This window comes from Erpetoichthys calabaricus, chromosome 7, assembly GCF_900747795.2.
Source record: "Erpetoichthys calabaricus chromosome 7, fErpCal1.3, whole genome shotgun sequence".
Classification (NCBI taxonomy): Eukaryota; Metazoa; Chordata; class Cladistia; order Polypteriformes; family Polypteridae; genus Erpetoichthys; species Erpetoichthys calabaricus.
Window position 1 is genome coordinate 115,828,849 of NC_041400.2, and position 22,376 is coordinate 115,851,224.

General features: G+C 38.6%; 1 protein-coding gene across 1 annotated transcript in view; it reads left to right on the forward strand.

Annotated features, from left to right (window-relative positions):
- The first annotated feature begins 241 nt into the window (after positions 1-241).
- fem1c (fem-1 homolog c) overlaps positions 242-22,376 on the forward strand; it is a 29,924-nt gene continuing 7,789 nt past the window's right edge. Inside the window, exon 1 of the mRNA XM_028805272.2 lies at positions 242-1,479. Coding sequence (XP_028661105.1) covers positions 936-1,479 — 544 coding nt within the window. The 5' untranslated portion in view covers positions 242-935. The remainder of the gene's footprint in view (positions 1,480-22,376) is intronic.

Consider the following 22,376-nt stretch of genomic DNA (forward strand, 5'->3'; position numbering starts at 1 on the left):
TGCTCTAATAGGAACAAAAATCGACACTACTTTTTCTTTTTCACAATTTATATAAAAAAATAACACAAAAGAACGCCCTCAAGAATGTATACATATAAGCCATGTTATGATTGGGTCAGTAAAATGTGGTTCACTGCGAAATCTCAAGCACAATTGGATTGTTCGGGTGTCAATCTAACGACGGACCGCCTTGGCAGAGTTACAAATCATCTTTATAATTGCGAAAAGAAAGTGGCGCCGCACTGGGGAGTCTTGTAAGCGAAAGCACATACGAGGCTGTAGTGGTTTAGGCTAGTTTTATTACTTGTATGAATCCGCGTTGTAAAGCAAGCCATTTTTGGTGCAGTCAAAGTTTCTGTTTCACAGTAAAAAGTTGAATGCTCTTTTTGTCATTGCGCAGAAGCACAACTTACTACGTCACTCATTTGGCATGAAAAGGAAACTCGGGCGCCGTGGTGGAAGAAGGAGGAACTGAGACGCGGATAACCTGCGAACAATTAGAATGCGGTCGACTTCCTAACGTGTGCACTTATGGGCGCTTGTTAAAAATCATACAGCTAAAACGACCAGGTGAGCCTTTATTCAGAACGGGATGGTAAAGAGGCCGAAATGGTTTGAACTTCGAATACGAAGGCTCAAGCGGAAAAGAAATCTGAAAAGTGACCGGAGACGCCCGTGTTTGAAGACGAACTGACGGAAAATAATTCGGGGGGCGTACTAAAAAGTGAATTTCGAACTTTTAGCATTCCACGTCCTCCAAAGATCACCTTCGACAGACCATTTGCTGTAAAAACCTGGTGAATTTGCTTTCAGAGGGCCCAGAGTTCACAATGTATCGGGTAAACAAATGTGATAGAGTTTTTGGCTGGCTCAAGACTGGAGGGCGCGTTGATTAAATGAGGCTTTGAAGGAACAAAGTGCCGTGTGTTTAAGTCATGGATCTGAAGACGGCGGTATTCAACGCCGCCCGGGACGGCAAGCTGCGGCTGCTGCAGAAGCTGCTCGAGAGCAAGCCACGCGAGGAATTGTGCAAGTTAATGACCGAAAAGACCAACGGCGCCACCCCGCTGCTCATGGCCGCCCGTTACGGTCACTTAGATCTGGTAGAGTATCTACTGGAGTATTGCCAAGCTCCTGTGGAATTGGGAGGCTCGGTTAATTTCGACGGGGAGACTATTGAAGGCGCCCCACCGCTGTGGGCGGCATCGGCGGCTGGGCACCTTAAGGTGGTGCAGTCACTGCTTGACCACGGAGCATCGGTCAACAACACTACACTGACCAATTCTACGCCTCTACGGGCCGCCTGCTTTGACGGTCACCTGGATATCGTTCGCTACCTGGTGGAGCACCAAGCCGACCTGGAGGTAGCTAATCGGCATGGCCACACCTGCCTCATGATTTCTTGTTACAAAGGCCACCGGGAAATCGCGCAGTACCTATTGGAGAAAGGAGCCGATGTGAACAGAAAGAGCGTTAAAGGTGAGGCCGCTTGCACCGGGAAATAGCTTTTAAAAGACTTGTGGGGAGGTGTGTGTGAACAACGTACAGAAATGAGTAGTGATATGTAATAGTGACACTAGGGAATCCCAAGTTGTGTTCTTATCCCTTCCCGAGGTAGAGTGGGTTCGTCAGGTGATCGAATGTAGCCGCCACCTCAGAAATTTCCAGTTTCGAAATCTTAGTGTTGACAGAACAAAGAGGGGAATGAAGGGGTGGGGTTAAGTGGGTACATTTTGCTAATCCCAAATTATGTCATCCCCAAGGGTGACTTGCAACAATAGATTTGCTGTTGTTGCTCTATGGTGACTTCGTCACATGTGCAGGTACGTAATTTGGTGGAATCCTACCCCTCAAAAGGCGGTTTATCAGTCGGTCCTATTCGGATTTAATTGACTTCTCTTTGTGAAAACTGACTAGATCTCGGAAATCATCCGGCATCATACAATAATGTTTTGCTTTTTTTAAATTCTAAAGTGAAAACTTAGCATGTCACATACGTGGTTTTTATACGTCATAAGGTTGCAACACTTTTCTAGAGGACACGACAGACCTTAGTTCATTCGTAATTTTTTATCAGGCGCGTCCAAACGTGTCCAAACACCGCATATCCTGTGCGTTCATTGTACCAATTTTTGGTAAATGAAATCCTATGTACAGTATACTCGATTCCCTTTCTTAGCTCAACGAGTACTGCAGTGAGGTTTGGGGCCATTCTCAGTTTCAAACTACAGGCATTCGCATCCGAAACGATTTCCTCCACCCACTCATTTTCTGAGTTTGTGCAACTGAACGGTTCAGTGTGCAAGACAAGAGCTTACACCGGACAGGATGCCATAATTCAAAACTATTCCAAAATATTTTTGAAACAAGGTCATCACCTCTCCAACATTTTGATATGTCAGATTTAAATGAACTGACAGTGGAATTCAAGAAATGTTAATGGTTTTTCAGTTCTTTACCATAGTTTAAAAAAAAAAAAAAAAGTCCTTTGTTCAGCAATTGATCGAAAGTACATTACCAAAAACCATTCCTTTTTTTAATAAGTTCATTAATTTCCCATGCAGTGGTGCGTGGGCTTTTGCCCAGCCAGTTTTCAAGCAGAAAGAGGCCAGCACATTGAATTTGAGGATTGATGTAGACTGCATAATCTGCATCTAGTATTTTTTTTGTATGCTTTTATGTGATCTAGCACACACATACCTCTTTTAATCATGCCTCTTAAGTTGTTAGCCAAAATTGTAGTTCTTTTCAGTATCGTTACAGGAATCCTGCTAGATTAAGCAGGTTTGACAGTCCTGTTCAAGGTTGTGGAAGATGGTGCTGGTTCTAGTAGCGTTGGGTGCAAGATGGTCATCGCCTCTAAAGGGGGCACTAGTCAAGTGCTAGCCATACTCTTGTGCTCTTCCACACTTCCAGTGGGCCAATTTTAAAATTAGACTGAATATTTTATTCCAGATGTCTTATTTTCTTAATTTAAGACATGCCCTTGGACAAGTGTGAATCACTGTTTTCAGTTCATTGGTTTAGTTTTTATTTTGTAAAACCTTTTTTTCAGTGGAAGATTATGGCTCAAATTAATATGCTGATAATAAAATTGCAAAATCTGTGCACAGTGACTCCATGGTCGAGACATTCAGCTATTAAAAACTGCATAATTTTGTGTGCTTGTACTGCACCTTTTATATATAGGTTTTTGTTTAACACTGGAGTCTTACCAGTATTACTCTACTGAAGATCTGCACTTTAAAAATGCATAACCAAGTGCTTAGTGAACTTGCGGCTAATACTGATAGCAAAATCTTACATTTTTTTGGTCATGTAGAGTTTTGTTTTTGGTCTGCTGTATTTATTAGATTAGCTTACTGATCTTATCTAAAACCTATGTTAAATCTGTCTGTGTTAGTCATTTATCCCATACATTGTAGTGGTGTGCCCTTTAACTATTTCTTCCTTGAGACAAAGGATGACAAATTAAAATTGCCAATAACCCCTTTCCCCTTCTGATGAATAATTGAATGCAGATACCTGAAATACATGCTGTTATGCTGTCCTGTATGATGTAGAATTAAAAACAGTGCTTTGCAACATGCTGCTTTTTCCATACAGGTACCCTGAAGCTAACATTTTATAATTGACTTGTAAGGTACAAACATTAAAAAGATCTGGTTTGTAAATGAGTTTCTGCAAAGCTATATATACAAAAATAAGGAAAATGAAAGCACAACACTGAAACCTAATCAATCATTTTTTTTAATATAGTGGGTGTAGCGAGATCATTTAGGTTCCTTTTTCAGTAAATCACATAAACCAAAACACCATAAGCATTTGGCTTCATCAAGCAGTTTTGGAATTGTTCACACCAACTTACAGAACTATAATTTTCAAGAGGCTGATTTATGTTTTCTACACTCCAGCCCCCCATCCCCCATTCATCTTCCTTCTCCGCCCCTTCGTAAAGGTTTCTGATAACATCCTAGTCGTAAACACACCTGTCCAGCAGTAGTTGAGTTCTTTCTTGTGAGAAATTGTTCAGAATAAAGCTTCCAATGCATCTCTAGTCATCCTTACCCTTGGATGCTGGCATTGGAGCTACCACCTTGCAAAAGATGATCTCCATTAGCATTGTGATATATAAACACACACACACACCCGCCCATTTGCAGTAGTTCTGCCTAGTATGAGTTTGAATGTGCAGTTAGGATGGCAAGAACTGATATTTAAAGTGATCCAAGTTGTGAGGAATTTGTTTCCACTATATGAGTACTATGTTTATCTATTTTAGTCATTCAAACATTAGAACAATCTAGATGAGAACAGGCCATCCAGTCCAACAAAGCTCGCCAGTCCTAACCACATATTTCTTCCAAAAAAAAAAAAAAAACGTGTTTTGAAAGTCCCTAAAATCTTACTGTCTACCATGCAACTTGGTAGCTTATTCCAAGTGTCTGTCATTCTTTGTATAAAGATTCTTTGTGTAAAGAAAAACTTCCTAATGTTTGTGCGACATTTATCTTTAACAAGTTTCCAACTGTGTCCCCGTGTTCTTGATGATCTCATTTTTAAATAAGTCTCGATCCACTGTACTTATTCCCTTCATAATTTTAAATCCTTCAATCATGTCACCTCTTAATCTTCCTTTGCTTAAACTGAAAAGGCTCAGCTCTTTAAATGTTTCTTCATAATTCATCCCCTGTAGCCCTGGAATCAGCCTAGTTGCCCATCTCTGAACCTTTTCTAGTGCTGCTATGTCCCTTTTTATAGCCCGGAGACCAAAACAGCACACAGTAATCCAGATGAGGCCTCACCAGTCCATTATAAAGCTTGAGCATAACCTCCTTGGACTTGTACTCCACACATTGAGCTATATAGCCTATTTGCCTTTTTAAAGGCTCCCAAACACTTTTAGGGAAGTCAACAGCTTAGAGTCCACTGACTCCTAACTCCTTCTCATAAGGTGTAGTCTCGATTTTCAGACTGCCCATCGTATATTCAAACCTAACATTTTTACTTCCAAAGTATGATACTCACTTCTTTACACTGGCTGCCTGTCAGTTTTCAAATTGATTTTAAAATATTGTTGCTAGTTTTTAAATCTTTACATGGACTTGATCCTGCCTGTTTATCTGAATTGTGTGCTTTACACCAGCCATCTAGAGTGCTTAGATCTTCTGGTCAGTTGTCTCTTATTGTCCCTCGTACCAAGTGTAAAACTAAGGGGTGTACAGGGCCTTTGCAGCTGCTGCTCCTTGCCTGTGGAACTCTTTACCTCATTACATAAAGGAGTTGTCTACAATTTAACTGTTCAAAACAATATTAAAGACTCATTTCTATTCACTTGCTTTCCGTGACCTTCAGTAATACTGATGGTTTCCTCATTATGATTATGTAATCTTACTTCTATTTATTAATTTTATTTCTATTTATTTATGTTAATTGTATGTTTTTTTTTTCTTTTTTTTTCTTTTTTTCTTTTATTGTAAAGCACTTTGGCCACAGCATTCCTATGTTGTTTTAAATGTGCTATATACAGTGCATCCGGAAAGTATTCACATCACTTTTTCCACATTTTGTTGTGTTACAGCCTTATTCCAAAATGGATTAAATTCATTTTTTTTCCTCGGAATTCTACACACAACACCCCATAATGACATGAAAAAAGTTTTCTTGAGGTTTTTGCAAATTTATTAAAAATAAAAAAATTGAGAAAGCACATGTACATAAGTATTCACAGCCTTTGCCATGAAGCTCAAAATTGAGCACAGGTGCATCCTGTTTCCCCTGATCATCCTTGAGATGTTTCTGCAGCTTAATTGGAGTCCACCTGTGGTAAATTCACTTGATTGGACATGATTTGGAAAGGCACACACCTGTCTATATAAGGTCCCACAGTTGACAGTTCATGTCAGAGCACAAACCAAACATGAAGTCAAAGGAATTGTCTGTAGACCTCCGAGACAGGATTGTCTCGAGGAACAAATCTGGGGAAGGTTACAGAAAAATTTCTGCTGCTTGGAAGGTCCCAATAAGCACAGTGGCCTCCATCATCCGTAAGTGGAAGAAGTTCAAAACCACCAGGACTCTTCTTAGAGCAAGCTGGCCATCTAAACTGAGCGATCGGGGGAGAAGGGCCTTAGACAGGGAGGTGACCAAGAACCTGATGGTCACTCTGTCAGAGCTCCAAAGGTCCTCTGTGGAGGAGGAGAACCTTCCAGAAGGACAACCATCTCTGCAGCAATCCACCAATCAGGCCTGTATGGTAGAGTGGCCAGACGGAAGCCACTCCTTAGTAAAAGGCACATGGCAGCCCGCCTGGAGTTTGCCAAAAGGCACCTGAAGGACACTCAGACCATGAGAAAGAGAGAAAATTCTCTGGTCTGATGAGACAAAGATTGAACTCTTTGGTGTGAATGCCAGGCATCACGTTTGGAGGAAACCAGGCACCGCTCATCACCAGGCCAATACCATCCCTACAGTGAAGCATGGTGGTGGCAGCATCATGCTGTGGGGATGTTTTTCAGCAGCAGGGACTGGGAGACTAGTCAGGATAAAGGGAAAGATGACTGCAGCAATGTACAGAGACATCCTGGATGAAAACCTGCTCCAGAGCGCTCTTGACCTCAGACAGGGGCGACGGTTCATCTTTCATTTGCAAAAACCTCAAGTAAACTTTTTTCACTTTGTCATTATGGAGTGTTGTGTGTAGAATTCTGAGGAAAAAAATGAATTTAATCCATTTTGGAATAAGGCTGTAACATAAAAAATGTGGAAAAAGTGATGCGCTGTGTATACTTTCCGGATGCACTGTATATAATAGCAGTGGTCCTAGCACTGATCCCTGTGGAACACCATTCTTAACATCTGCCAATTCTGATAAGGTTCCTCGCACCATCACCCTCTGCTTCCTGTGTCTAAGCCACCCTTGTATAGTGCAGTTAAAAGTGTAAATTAGTACAGTGGAGAATAAAATATATGGCATGCAGTTGAATAAAAACTAGCAAATACAACTGCAGGATGCCAGGAGGGGATTTGAAACATACCTGACAGATTTCAAAAATGACCATTATCAGAGTTTGAAATGTGTGTTTTTTTTTTGTTTTTTTTTATCAGTTATGTATCGGCCTTTAAAACGGGGTACACCAAAACAGTGATACGGAAAGTATTAAAAGGACCTGTATCAAATAAACAAAGGTGCAGTAATTCGATTAAAAAGGCAAAATTGACTGGTTTCTTTTTTTAAGATTAACAAAGTATGTTGTATTGTTAGGGTAGTGGTAATTTCAATGAAATGTGTGAGGAAGAAAAAGCATTTTAAAAAGCCAGATAGAGCAGATGGGTTTTTAGTCTCGATTTGAGTGTCAGCAGATGGAGCCTCATGAATAGACCTAGAAAGAGTGTTCCAGAGAGTAGTGGTGACAGAGCTGAATGAGTGTTTGCCAGGAATTTTGTAACAAAATTTTGGAACTTGAAGGCAAATATTGGAATATATCTGCTTGTTAACGGGTTTATATCAATGGCTTTCCAGTCCAGATAGCAGCTTTAGGTTTTTGGGTGTCCAGATCACCTACTGCCTAACGTAGTGTGTCAGTGCCCTCTGCATACTCGGAGGCTTAGCAAAGGCTCTTTTTACAGAGGAAGCGAAAATGCTTTGGGTTGGGGACCAAAACACTAGTGAATTTTTACCACTGCATCATTAAAAGTATCTTGATTAGATACATCACAATGTGCTTTGCTAACCTCGCTTGCCACGAGTGTAAACTACTCCAAAGGAATGTCCGTTGCACATGGCCTTCCATAGCTCCATACCTTCTATTCAACCAGATATCTCATGAAGGCTGACTCCTTCATCTCCACCCAGCTCTTCCCTTATTTGCACTTCTACCTTCTAGAAAGCACTACTGGAGCTTTCCCACTTGCTCCACCTACTTCATTGACCACTTCTTCCTCCATGCTGTAAGGTTTGTGAACTTTCAGTAATCTGATCCTGTACCTGCCCTGCGTTGTGTACTGTACCAACCTGCTTGTTTTGTGTGATTGTACTGAATGTTACTTTTAATTATTTACTGTTTTTTTTTGTTCTTTTTCTGTTACTCATTTATTTACTGTATTTATACATCACTGCAAGTGCCACAAAAATTTCACTATGCTTCTGTAAATGTGACAACTAAGGTCTCTAGTTTTGTGCATATAGAAAAAATGATGCATCAAACAGCATAAGTCAATACTACAGGTTCAGATATTTGACTGGAAGTGGACTATCTGAGAGAATATGGTTGGATAAACACTCTAATATTTCAAATCTGTTGTAGCCTCTACATATAATGCATATAACACCACCATAATGGGAACTACAGTAGTTCAACCAAGAAAGTGGCTAAATCATGGTAAAGTGCTTCATTATCAAATATTGATGGGTACACTCTGACTGTGGCAGAGGTTTTGGTTACAGAATTAAGTTTTGCCCGTAGCAAAAATATTTGATGCAAAGGTCCTGCAATTTTTCATGTTCAGCTCCTAGGCTGCCCAGAGGTAATGGTATAATATTGTGAAACTTGTGTTTAGCATTGTGTTAGGCTTTTTTTGTGACTTGAATCGTGGGAAGTTGTTGGCCAGCTAAGCACAGAGGTCATTGAGGCTTACAGTTTTTCATAGGCAAATGCAAATTTAGAAGTTATTTCACATCTTGCTGAGTGTTGCCAGTAGAAGTGCAAAATGAGGTTGAACCGGTGAATTGAGTTAGCCCATGTTAGTATACCGATGTTAAAAATAACCTTTAACTTAAGAGATTCTACAATGGAGACCGCAAGTAACAGAAGTCACCACTGTAGACAAACTCGTGAGGCGATGATAAAGTGTGCTAGGGCCCAAAACGTTAAAGCGCAGTGTGAGTGCAGGCCAGGTAGGGGACATTCATGCTCAAGCACAGTTAAGTAACAAACATACCTAGTGTGAGTACACCCTCAGTGTATTACATTGACATGTACAGATGTTTTTTGCAGGATATATTAATTACATGACTTGGCTTGTCTTCGGTAACATTCATTTGTGCCAGATTATCCAGCCTAGTTTTATGGCTTCTGTTCTACCAGGCTAAAAAAGCAATTGGACAGTATAGCATGGATAAATGATTTTTCTCAATATTTTTGATAATCGTACCCTTTTTTTTTTTTTTTTCCTCCTGAATTTGAAACCTTAGTCTAAACAGAAAATTAAGTTAAATTTCATCCTGTAAGGCTGCACCCAACATATGGTATAATATAGTGGTACATTTTTTTAATAACCTCATATAAGTTCTTTGAGATGTCTGCTCAACTACAGCCCCAGATAGATTAATCCAGTGTTTCCCAACCTCGGTCCTGGGGATACACTGTGGCTGCAGGTTTTTGTTCCAACCAGATTCCTAATCCGTGACAACACCTGATAACACTGATCTCATTTAATTAGCTGGTATTCTTTTTCTTCTACATTCAGAAAAGCACAGCAGCATGATTTTTACATTTATAAGACATTTAGAAATATTTAGATAGATAGATAGATACACTGCTTTTGCTATAGATTTTAAATGCTTAACTCTTTTGTTGATTTCATTATATTTTGCCCTTTCTCTGTGCAGTTTTTTTCCCCCTTTGTTGTATCTTATTAGTGACAATTATAAATGAGCAGAGCAGATACGCTGGCAAACACTGAATAATCAAAGGCTGCAACTACTTTAGCATCAGACCCACTGATTAGTAAATAATGGATTAATTAAACAATTAGAACACCTAGAAAAGTAGAATGAAAATCAAGATTAAAATATTGTTAAAAAGAATACATTATTCCCATATAACTGCTTGGTACATTAAAAAAATATATATGTATATAATTTTATTGTTTTTTTTTTTTTACCAAACTTGCTTTTCTAATTTCTGTATTGTTCCCAAAACACAGAACTTGGGAAATAATATATCACTTAATTAGCCCAGGAGTCCAATTAAAAACTGAAGCTGGTTGGAACAAAAACCTGAAGCCAGTGTACCCCCAGGACCGAGGTTGGGAAACACTGGATTAAGCTATGTTGATTTTCTTGACATTTCTTTTAATTCTCAGGGCTGTGATATACTTGAAACTACGCAATGTGTACACTTACGGACTCTGCTGCTATGCAAGCAGTGTATTTGACTATACGTGTGTGCATACTTTATGTAAAACTGATGGATTCCACCAGGTGGCAGCACAAGATGCTGTTATGAAGGTGCAAAAAACACTGCAGCAGTGCCACAGAAAATGGTATGTGAGACCTTTGAATGTATCGCTTCATTACGATGGGGAATATGCAACACTTGTATTGCCTATGCGAGAAATGGATGAAGAAAAGCACCATGAATACTTGTGTATGTTATCATTTGAGTTTAATGATTCGCTTCACAGCATCGAACCATTCATCAAACATCAAAACACATACATTGATCCTGTTGGAGATGCAATGCGGCTTGCCGTTGAGCGGAATTCTCTTGCAACAGCTGAATCCCAACTTCTTTTCTCGGGCATTTTCTGCTTTTCACGGACATCTTATCTTGCATGTTTCCACATCCACTTTCAAAGAGCTGCTGATTTGATGCCAGCTGTTCTGACAGGCATGTTTTTCACGATGGAGATTAGAGGTGGGCAGTATGACCAAAATTCTATATCACGGTATTTTTCTAAATTCTGCCGGTTTCACGGTATTAGACGGTATTTTTTTCCCCATGCATGAGTGGATGTTAACCACATTTTCCACTGCAATTACTGCAGTAGACTGGCTAAGAATAACCTATTCGACTGTTATGAGAATTGTACATCGTACAAAAAGACATTTTAATGTGCACACAAGTATTAATCCAGGTTTGCATGGCCCCATAAAGTGATAGTTTTCAAGGGGGTGGCACTAAAGAGAAGGAATCACATTGCATGACAGATGCAGTCAAAATATAGAACCTTTTAATTGGACAAATTTTGCAAAAGCTTAAACTATGATTTTGACAACATATTTTCAACCATCCAAAGAGGCATTTAGACTTAGTAAAATATCCAGAGGTGTTTGTCAAAAGTTGGATTGCACTGAACACGTCTTAGAAAAGGAATAAATAGTAAATATTTTTTGTAAACCAACTACACTTTCTGTTAATGCTAACAATCTCTGTCCACTGACACGTTAAAGTGACTTTTTAAACAATTTTACCATCATTAATCTGCATAATATTTAAACTAATAAATAATAAGAATAAAATACATAATAGTATTACTGATAGTTGCACCATTACTTCAAGGCTTCAAGCCCAGGTGCATTACACAGTATTCACCAAATTAAAATAAAATAAAACAAGTGCAACTTGGTGATGACATCTTACCAACTGTACCATCATTTAGGCAAACTGTATTAATATGGACCTTGCTTCAAGCTAAGCTATATCCATAAATAATAAAACTGCAACTTGCATTTATAATGCTGTTTGTGGTATAGCCCTATGGAAGCGCATTAGGGCCACTGTGAAGAAAAAAAAATATGGACACGGAAGAAAAAAACAAACTACATGTCGAGAATAAATTCGATATGTTGACTTTATTCTTGACATTTCCACTTTAATGTTGACGCTTATGTCAAGATTAAAGTCGACATTTCCACTTTTATTCTCATAGTTTATTTTATAATTAAAGTAGAATGTTGTAAACTAAACTTCATCCTAAAATCAATGTTTAATTTACTAGATTTTCTCAAACCCCGTCATAAGTTAATGCAGCACATCAAATACTTTGTGTTAAGTGTTCCCCGACCCAGTTGTTAATCACTACGCTTCTTAAACTGACTTCCTCCGCACTAATAGCAGGCGCCTGCAGCAATCACCGCACAGAATCCATTCACTTCATGATATTCCTGCTCTCTACCAAAACCCCAGTTCCTATCTTTCCTTTTTCTCCACATTACCAATCGCCACATGATAAACGTCTTTGTGAAATTAGAACTAGTTATTAACTTAGCCGACGGAGTGTTCAGAACTTCAAAAATATCTTCGTTATACATGTTTATGCCATCCATTCAGAGTTACGCCCATCTCTGAACAAGTTGCCAGCACATTGCAGGATGAATTCAAGCAAAACATACACTAGCAAGTACAAAAACAAGTACAACTTGGCTTGCAGTATTATCCAGTAGTATAGAAACAGTATTTACACATCTGACCTTTTAAAACTAAAGTATCTCCAGGCGACGGACGTGACTCCTTCTTTTTCGGCAAAAGTTCTTCTGTTGTTCATGTTCAGCTTTATCGTCGGCTTCAGTTTTGGAATGCTCTCTGTCCATTTTTCACATTTCTAATAAATTCATAATTTATTTGCGCATTTATTTATTTATTTAATTTTGTCCAAAATAGTCCTCCATATACCTATGCTACCGCCCACTATTTGGTGGTGTAGCAGTGAAAAAGAGCCCTAGTGCAACAAATCTGTGTTTAGCGGTGTAGCAGTGAAAAAGGTCCCAACTTGAACAATTTCCCGCTGCGCCACGTTCCGAACGTCGTTTAGGCAATTTAAACCGGTGTTGCGGTATAAGAAAAATCCATTTAATAAAAAAAATAAAAAACGTTTTTCGGTATGAACCGGTATACCGCCCAGCACTAATGGAGATGTTGATTGTAAACAACGATGATGATGTCACATACCAAAACTTGAACACATACGCCACCCAAATTTTTGCTGGTACTGCAACTTGCACAAGAGTTGAGTTAATTTCTGATAATGTGCTCCGAGATAGCACTCTTTTGATTCGTCCTAGGAACACGTGGCAGAAGTGTGTGGGCAAGCATTCGGAGTGTCGAGTATAACCCGACCCTACGTGCTACACACAACTGGTTATGTGAAATTCTTAACACTTGTGCTTAAATGTTTAATTGAAATTTTCAGCCTAGGTGTGCTGTTTTTGTTAAAATCCTCTCCTATAGTGATCTGGGTTTCAAAACATGCTCCATCTACACTTTGCTCATGGATTTTTCTCAAGTCTGTCATAACTTTTAAAATTGACAAAATTCAATATTTGCATTTTTATATGGTGCTGTACCTTAAGCAGCAGTTTGCATATGAAAAGGGTTAGTCTAAGCGTGTCTTAGATCCGACGCTCTTCGTGTATTTGGTTGACATTTTTATTCCAAATGCCATAGTACGGTTGTGGTTTTGTTTTACACAATTTGGGCACATCTAGGTTAAATTGATAATTGTTCCACATTGTGAAGAGGTAATAATAATTTTGTGTTGTGCCTTTCCAATGCTCAAGGTAGAGATTACACTTGCCAACTAGTTTTAAAGTTTAGTGCCAGAGTCCATCCATCCATTCATTGTCTCCCGCTTATCCGAGGTCGGGTCTCGGGGCAGCAGCTTGAGCAGAGATGCCCAGACTTCCCTCTCCCCGGCCACTTCTTCTCCCGGAAGAGCTAGAATCCCAAGGCGTTCCCAGGCCAGTCGAGAGACAGTCCCTCCAACGTGTCCTGGGTCTTCCCCGGGGCCTCCTCCTGGTTAGACGTGCTCGGAACACCTCACCAGGGAGGCGTCCAGGAGGCATCCTGATCAGATGCCCGAGCCACCTCATCTGACTCCTCTCGATGCGGAGGAGCAGCGGCTCTACTCTGAGCCCCTCCCGGATGACCGAGCTTCTCACCCTATCTTTAAGGGAGAGCCCAGACACCCTGCCAGAGTATGCCTGTATAAAGTAGCCTTATGTAGTAACCACAATGAATTGCAGTGCAGTATCTACAGATCACTAAACTACTCTCAAACTCGAAATGGTTCAAACTCATTTTTATGTGTTTTATTCCATATTGATTAGAAAGAAATCGGATAATGATCATATAATTCACAATTTGTGTTTAACTGGTGCTTTTGCCAATTTTGTTTAAAATAGGGTGAAAGTACATGCCCACTATTATAATGTCCTTTTAATAAGCATTAATTGGACATACTATTATAGTGTCTGGTAAACAAAATAAAGGACCTTTTATTATTAGACTTTTTGTTTTATCTTTTAGTGTACTCGGTTGTCATGTGAAAGCTGATTTGTATTTTCAAGAAAATTGATCTTAAAACCAAAGTGAATCAAAAAGCTACTACGTTCTAATATTAATTAGGTTTGCCGTCCAGGCATATGTGCCCAACGGTTGCTAGGATATGCTCCATCTGCCGTGACCCTGCCATGGATAACTGGGTTAGGAAGATGTATGCATGGATGTCTCTTTATACAACATGTTTGTTCCATGCCTGACTTGAGCTTTTTTGTAAAGGAATCTAAATATTAGTGACGGCTATTATGTTAAGTTTAAGGTTGAGGTTTAGACACTATGTTTTGGCACAAGTTTAACATGCCGTATGCTGCGCTGTAATTCTGTCCCAGGAAGAGAAAATGATATGATAAGACAAGACATGATTAGAAATTAAAGCCTAGATTTACAATACTGGAAGGCCTGGTATGCAAACCATACCAATACTCGAGGTAATCTAAACTCGGACCATTTAGTAGTTAAGACACCGATTTGCAGGTAAATGTAACCAGTGGCAAGCGGCCTTAGTGATAAAGTAAATAATTCCCTGTAAAACTAAGTATACTGAAAGTATTGATTCTGAATATTTACAATTATGGCTGCAACAAAGGAATAATTGGATAATTAGCTAGCTGATTAATTGTTCTAATATTCACCTAAGATGAAAATTATTGCTTGTATATGAAGTGGGGGTGGCTGTGATGAATGTTTGCCTTTGTTCATGAGTTGTATATTTTAAATATTAAGAAACCTCTTTTTAAAATTTTCAACATTAATTTATTAACAACTTTTCAAACAGTAAACTTACAAAGTAAAACTAAATTCAAAATAATGTTCTGAGGTAAACATAAAAAATGCTGTATTCAAACAAGTTTTAAAGTTCAATAAACTGCAAATCTTTTGAAATCCAGCCCTGCATTTCCAACAGTTCATAAATGATTAAACACAATGTTTATGATGCTGAGCCTTACTTGGCTGTCTATTTTGCAGCTGTTTAAATCTTTTTATTTTTTTATTTTTTTTGCCTCTAGTTAATGACACCAAAAAATGCTCACATTTCCGTTTTAAAATGCCATGGATTATCAATTAGATTTTTCACCGTTGCTAATTTTTGTCTTTGCAGTAACAAGGTAGTGTTTGTCTTTAAGGATGCTAGTAGCCAAATATACAATATATTCCTAGAGAAGAGGGTGAATTGCATTTCTTTCTCTTTCTCAACAACCCCCCATAAGAGTTTTTAAAAACTGCATGTGGCCATGTTGATTTGCTGTTATGTCACTTGGAATGCAGAAAAATGTCTTAACAGAAAACACCAATGCATTTTTGTTGTATTACATTTTTTCTAAATCCAACCCACATTTTCATAGTATTGTGCCATGTCTGAGCCTTCAAATCCTAAAATTACCCAATACTCTTAACTCTATTCTGCAGCTACAATGAGGAACCTGTGCCAACTATATTTCAGTTACTCAAAGTGCTGTAGCTCTAACTTTCGTTCCAATGCTCCTTAGTAGCATTCATTTTTTTGAGATAACCAACATCTCATTGCTAAAAGAACCATTGTCAAATGGTTAATATAAAGTGCTATAATTCCAGAGCATTTACTCTGCAGTTGTTCATGCATTGAAACTGTGCTGCTGTGGGACACCATCTGTGTTTTACATAGTGGGGAAAAAAACCCAACCACTTTTGTAATGAAATTCTCATGCACTGAGGATTATTTGAAGTGGCCTTCCTATGGGGAATATGTAGAATACTACTAATTAATAATTTATGTAATGCTCCCCACACCCTGTACCATCACCTTGCTATGGTTGTTGGGGCCTATGTACCTGAGGTATGCTCAGTTTAGTCATCTGGAGCTTTGTGCTCCTGGTAGGCTGCATCTGGTTTAGGTTGAAAGGTCAGTCAGAATATGGTTCACAATGACCCTTCTGATGGTGTACCTCGCCTGTGTGGTGTGTTTTTTTTTTTTTTTTTTTTTTTTTTTTTTTTTTATTATATATAAAGTTACAGAGTCTCATCTGTGGAGACAGACCCAGTGATGGTATTGCGCCTGGTGGTCATTCATCCCACATAATACTGGTCAGGCTTAGCATGAAATGGGGATATGGAGCCTTCTTGCAGCCACACTACCTGCAACATAAAGAGTGAGGGTCGGGTGTAATGCCATTTTAGCCAGTATCGTAGCTTAACCTCCCATTGTTGTATACTTAATGTTAAAGATAATTATTGTTTGGACAAGGAATAGAACATATTAAATCATTGGCATTCCTGCTTTTCAGATGAAGTATCTGATTTTTAGTCAAAAACTTTTCACACTGCTTAACACTCGTTTGTTAATGTAAGATGAGCAGCAATTTTCTGTCACTTACCTACAAGTGAATAATGCACCACTATGAAGTAATAGCACCTGTGTACATATGTGTTCAGAGGTTATCTCCTGTGTAATATTTTTAACCTTCAAGTAGTAGGTTAGACTGCAGTTTAAATATGAAGTGGCTGCACTACTGATTAAATAGTTGTCATATTAGTATTTATAAAATATGAAAAGTTTTAACTTTTTTACATATTTATAGTGATTTTGTTTTTCTGTATATTTTTAAAATACCAAACATTCTGCAGTTGCCACTAACTGGGTAGTGGTTTTGTTACAAAATTAGAAAACTTTTTTTATGGTGTCTAGGACTGAGTCACATGATGTGATGTACCCAATAAATTAGCAAGTTAGTGTACAACTGCTGTTTTGTACAACTCTGTATGTACCGTATATTGTAAATCTACCACAACATCCAGGCATAATCCAAGAGGTGGTTCATCTGAATATCAGAAGGAGATAGATGTTTGATTCAAGTGACCTTTTATGTGATGATTGGTGATAGGCATGTTCAGACACAGTTATCCTCTTGGGATTTTTGTGCACAATTTACACAGAATAGTGCAAGAAGAGTGGAAAAAAGGCAAAGTAGGCAAAAATACCTGGTTAACGAGAAGTTGGCCTCATTCAATCAAGCCAAGAGAAAGGAAATAAATTAGTAACAGCTCTTTGCAACAATTTCGTGGGGGTGAATGTGGAGTGCTGAAGGGCATTTCTGAATGCATAACACCTTCAAATTAATTGGTTGCAGCAGAGGCCAGATAAGAAGATGAGATTAGAACAGAATGATAAAAGTACATTGGGCATATTGAAGACTGTAAAAGGTGTCACCTGGGTTTAAGAACCTTGATTTTTTGTTGTGGCATGAAGGTGGTAAGGTCAGAAGATATCAAACATCAGGAATTGATGGATACTTTCTACATTGTGTTTGTGATACGACCTGGTGGTGGCTATGTAATGGCATTTGGGAATGTAGTTTTTGTCAAATAGTAGGACTCTTTCTGCCAAGTGAGTGTCTTTTGCTAACAATCTGCATGCTTTTATGGCTATAGTGTTACCCAGTGGGGTTGTCCATCTCAGTTCCTAGAGCCTCGCAGTGGCTGTAGGTCTTCCTTCCAGTCACTTTTTCCATTACTAACAATAATGGAACATACATTACTATTTTGCCTTGATTTTAACTGACTTTAATTTTGGTTGCTTTAATTAGCAGCCAAATTATAATGAGATGCCATGCTTGCCAAAGGTTGGCTAGTCTAACTTGGCTCTCATTTGCATCTGTGTGTTTCTTACAATATCTGTCACAATAAAAAACATGAAAAGAAGAAAAATCAAGATCAATAAAATATTGAATTGCATTGCTTCACAAGTATTTAGAAAGGGGGGTCCGTGAAAAGAATCGGTTTAGGAAATGACTTGTGACAGAATGATAATTCTAACAAGCCATATATGTGTAGCGCACCCCCAGCTTCTAGCAAGCATGGAGGTTGCCACCAGATTTATGTAGGAAAGGGATGGATAGAATCGGGACAACGCCTAAGCCCTACAGTATTTCCACCCTGACACCCAAATATTAACACCCCAGGAAAATGCCCATATAGATTAAACACATCCAACAAACAAATATATAAATATTCCTTATTTACTATAATAACTACTTACAAACACGGTAAAGAAAAATGATAAAGTCCTAAACACCATGAACAAACCCCCATATGACGATATTTACAGTCCAGGAAAAAGTCTTTAGGTGATGCAAGTGGTTCTGGAAAAGTAAACCATGGTTAAAAGATGGAAAGATGTCATGGAATACTCCCTTTTAATAAACTACTTCCTGGAACTTGGATAGTGAATATAGTCCTACCAACAGAGTCCAAATTAATAGTCTTCGGCGGCATGCCTCTTCTCAGAGAGCGTCATTAGACTGGATTGGGAGGGAAAAGAGCCCATTGCCATCCTTAGTTCTGGTGGCCAAGCACTCTCCTTCTCTACTTCGAATGCCAAGTTAACAAAAGGTTTAGGAGCTGCTGATGATGAAGTTGATCGGAAAATGGTACAATCAAAAAGTCCCGCCAAATTCTTCTTTTCCGGTTTTATCGGTACAGTATATACAAACTACAAATCCCACAAGCCCCCCGCATCAGTACAAATCTGTTTAAAGGCGCAGACCCCAATATACAAACAGGAATTGGCGCCACCAGTGTTGTTCACATTTATCGCTCAACATTCATACACACAATAAAATCCCGTATGTGGCCCACTACATACTTAATGTTTCATTAACAGGGGAAATTGATTGGAATGAAAATAGCCCTCAGTGACTGAGAACCCAAGTTAGTCGGTCATAATTAAGGTAGTCAGAATGTTGGACACTCCTTGGCTCTGATTGCTGTCATCAATAAAGTAAATTATAGGTTTATGATTCCAGTCTTATTTGGAGTAGAGAAGGAAAATCTGAAGCAGGACCTAAATGCAAGAGAATTAGTGATAAGGCATGTTTTTCTTTAGGTAATGTATTATAGTGTTGCTTAATTGTGCACATTGCTGCCTGCATTGCAAGGTATGCTTAGGAGCAAACAAGAATACAGTGAAACGCAAATATCAAAATTAAGAAAATTTTGACAAAAAGACGAGCCTACAAGTGTCCACTCTGCTTGTTTTCTCTTTGGGGGGGGGGGGGGAAACTCTGGTAATTGAGACTGTGTATGTGTTTCTGGGTAGCTTGTTTAGTTTTTGGTTGTTAAAGATGTGAATCTGCACTGACTTGCCATTTACTATTTCTTCAATTTAGGTATAGTTTTTATAAAAGGACACTTCCTCAAAAACAGACCCTATAGTACAATTTTGCAGCATAGATTAATCCATCTGAATGAGTGCATTTACATGGGGCAAAGGTGACATAAACCTGAATGTTTTAAGTAGTTTTGTATCCTGTTTTAAGTTTTTCTTCTGGGTATCTTCATCTCTGAGTTCAACACCAGATGGCTTTAGGAAGAACACACATTAAAAGTAGAGAATAATGTAAATGTTTACTGCTGAGTCCAACTCAATTTAAATATGTACTGTAAATTGCTACATTTCTTTAGCATGTAAAACGTATTTTTGCAAAGTAACTAAAGGTCTCCAACCTTCCCTTCAAAGGGTCTGCCATGCCTTAAACAAAACTAGGGATGTTTTTGTTTTTATTACTCAGAAGTAAATACTCAGTCTTAAATTGCTATTTTGACTTGACTTGCTATGTGTCTTTTGTTAAAGTATGGATCACGTTGAGAAAAGAAATTAGCCAGCTTTTATAAAATATTTGGGTTAATTAATTACTTTATTAATCCCATGGGGAAATTATCTATCTATCTAAAGGTAGAATTGACTTCTTTCAAATATCCCATTTAGGAAGCTGTAAACTAGGAAATTATTTAATGGTATTCCATTTATTTACAAAAGTCCGGTATTGCATATTCCTGTGTGATAGGGTTTTTTCCCCTCAAACCAGAGGTTCTGTTCTCATAGTTCAGACTATATTAAATACCTGAATTCAAAGTCAGAAGAACTTTTAGAAAAGTACAGTATCAAATGATCATTAAGTAAATTGTCATAATATGTACATTCTTATTGCATAGTTCATAGTCATTTTAATTATAACCTCTTTTTTTGTCTCTCTTAAATTATGAGTCATGTGCTTGCACAAAGCTTGAATGTATACCATAATTGTATAAACTGATTTAAAGAAAACCTTTTCAGTGACAGGGAGCACTTCCTCTCAGTGGGGTTGGTCAAGTAACATGCAACCAAGGTGTAAACAATCACAACATAGCAATGTAGTGGTTCATAGTCAGGGCTGTATGTGAAGGTGCTGGTGTCTTCTGCAAACCCACATTTTTGGCAGTAACAGCTTTCTGTGCATCATAGCATGGCACCATCATGCTTTTGTTGATGACCTTGATGAGTGAGTCAGTCGTAGGAGACTGTTTTTTGTAAGGTTAGCTAGTTGGAAAGTGTCAAAACTGGGCAGATGAAGAAATCATGTTGCTATTCTGGATGAGGGTGAGAAAGAAATTGTTTAGGTGCCACCATAACCCATCTGTTTCACACCCGTAGTGAATGGAGCAGTGTGTTATGGTAGGATTGAAGCTGTGGTGAAAAAAGGAACTTGTCAATAGGTCTTTTTTCAGAAACCGAAACCAAACAGGGGTAGTGCTAGTTTTGGGAATATATATATATATATATATATATATATATATATAATTTTTTTTTTTTTTTTTTTTTTTTTTTTTAAGGGACTTTTTTCTAGTATAAGTAATTGTGATTCTGATATCATGTAGCAGGTGCTGGTCATAAAATTAGAATATCATGACAAAGTTGATTTTATTTCAGTAATTCCATTCAAAAAGTGAAACTTGTATATTAGATTCATTCATTACACACAGACTGATGTATTTCAAATGTTTATTTCTTTTAATGTTGATGATTATAACTGACAACTAATGAAAGTCCCAAATTCAGTATCTCAAAATTAGAATATCAATTAAGACCAATGCAAAAAAAGGATTTTTAGAAATGTTGGCCAACTGAAAGGTATGAGCATGTACAGCACTCAATATTTAGTTGGGGCTCCTTTGGCCTGGATTACTGCAGCAATGCTGTGTGGCATGGAGTCGATCAGTCTGTGGCACTGCTCAGGTGTTATGAGAGCCCATGTTGCTCTGATAGTGGCCTTCAGCTCTTCTGAATTGTTGGGTCTGGCGTATTGCATCTTCCTCTTCACAATACCCCATAGATTTTCTATGGGGTTAAGGTCAGGCGAGTTTTCTGGCCAATCAAGAACAGGGATACCATGGTCCTTAAACCAGGTACTGGTAGCTTTGGCACTGTGTGCAGGAGCCAGGTCCTGTTGGAAAATGAAATCTGCATCTCCATAAAGTTCGTCAGTAGCAGGAAGCATGAAGTGCTCTAAAACTTCCTGGTAGACGGCTGCGTTGACCTTGGACCTCAGAAAACACAATGGACCAACACCAGCAGATGACATGGAACCCCAAACCATCACTGACTGTGGAAACTTTACACTGGACCTCACGCAACATGGATTCTGTGCCTCTCCTCTCTTCCTCCAGACTCTGGGACCTTGAATTCCAAAGGAAATGCAAAATTTACTTTCATCAGACAACATAACTTTGGACCACTCAGCAGCAGTTCAGTCCTTTTTGTCTTTAGCCCAGGCGAGACGCTTCTGACACTGTCTCTTGTTCAAGAGTGGCTTGACACAAGGAATGTGACAGCTGAAACCCATGTCTTACATACGTCTGTGTGTGGTGGTTCTTGAAGCACTGACTCCAGCTGCAGTACATTCTTTGTGAATCTCCCCCACATTTTTGAATGGGTTTTGTTTCACAATCCTCTCCAGGGTGCGGTTATCCCTATTGCTTGTACACTTTTTTTCTACCACATCTTGTCCTTCCCTTCGCCTCTCTATTAGTGTGCTTGGACACAGAGCTCTGTGAACAGCCAGCCTCTTTAGCAATGACCTTTTGTGTCTTGCCCTCCTTGTGCAAGGTGTCAATGGTTGTCTTTTGGACAACTGTCAAGTCAGCAGTCTTCCCCATGATTGTGTAGCCTACAGAACTAGACTGAGAGAACATTTAAAGGCTTTTGCAGGTGTTTTGAGTTAATTAGCTGATTAGAGTGTGACACCGGGTGTCTTCAATATTGAACCTTTTCACAATATTCTAATTTTCCGAGATACTGAATTTGGGACTTTCATTAGTTGTCAGTTATAATTATCAACATTAAAAGAAATAAACATTTGAAATACATCAGTCTGTGTGTAATGAATGAATCTAATATACAAGTTTCACTTTTTGAATGGAATTACTGAAATAAATCAACTTTGTCATGATATTCTAATTTTATGACCAGCACCTGCAGTGTGTAAACTCACAGTTGCTAGAATTGTATTTTCAGCCCTATAC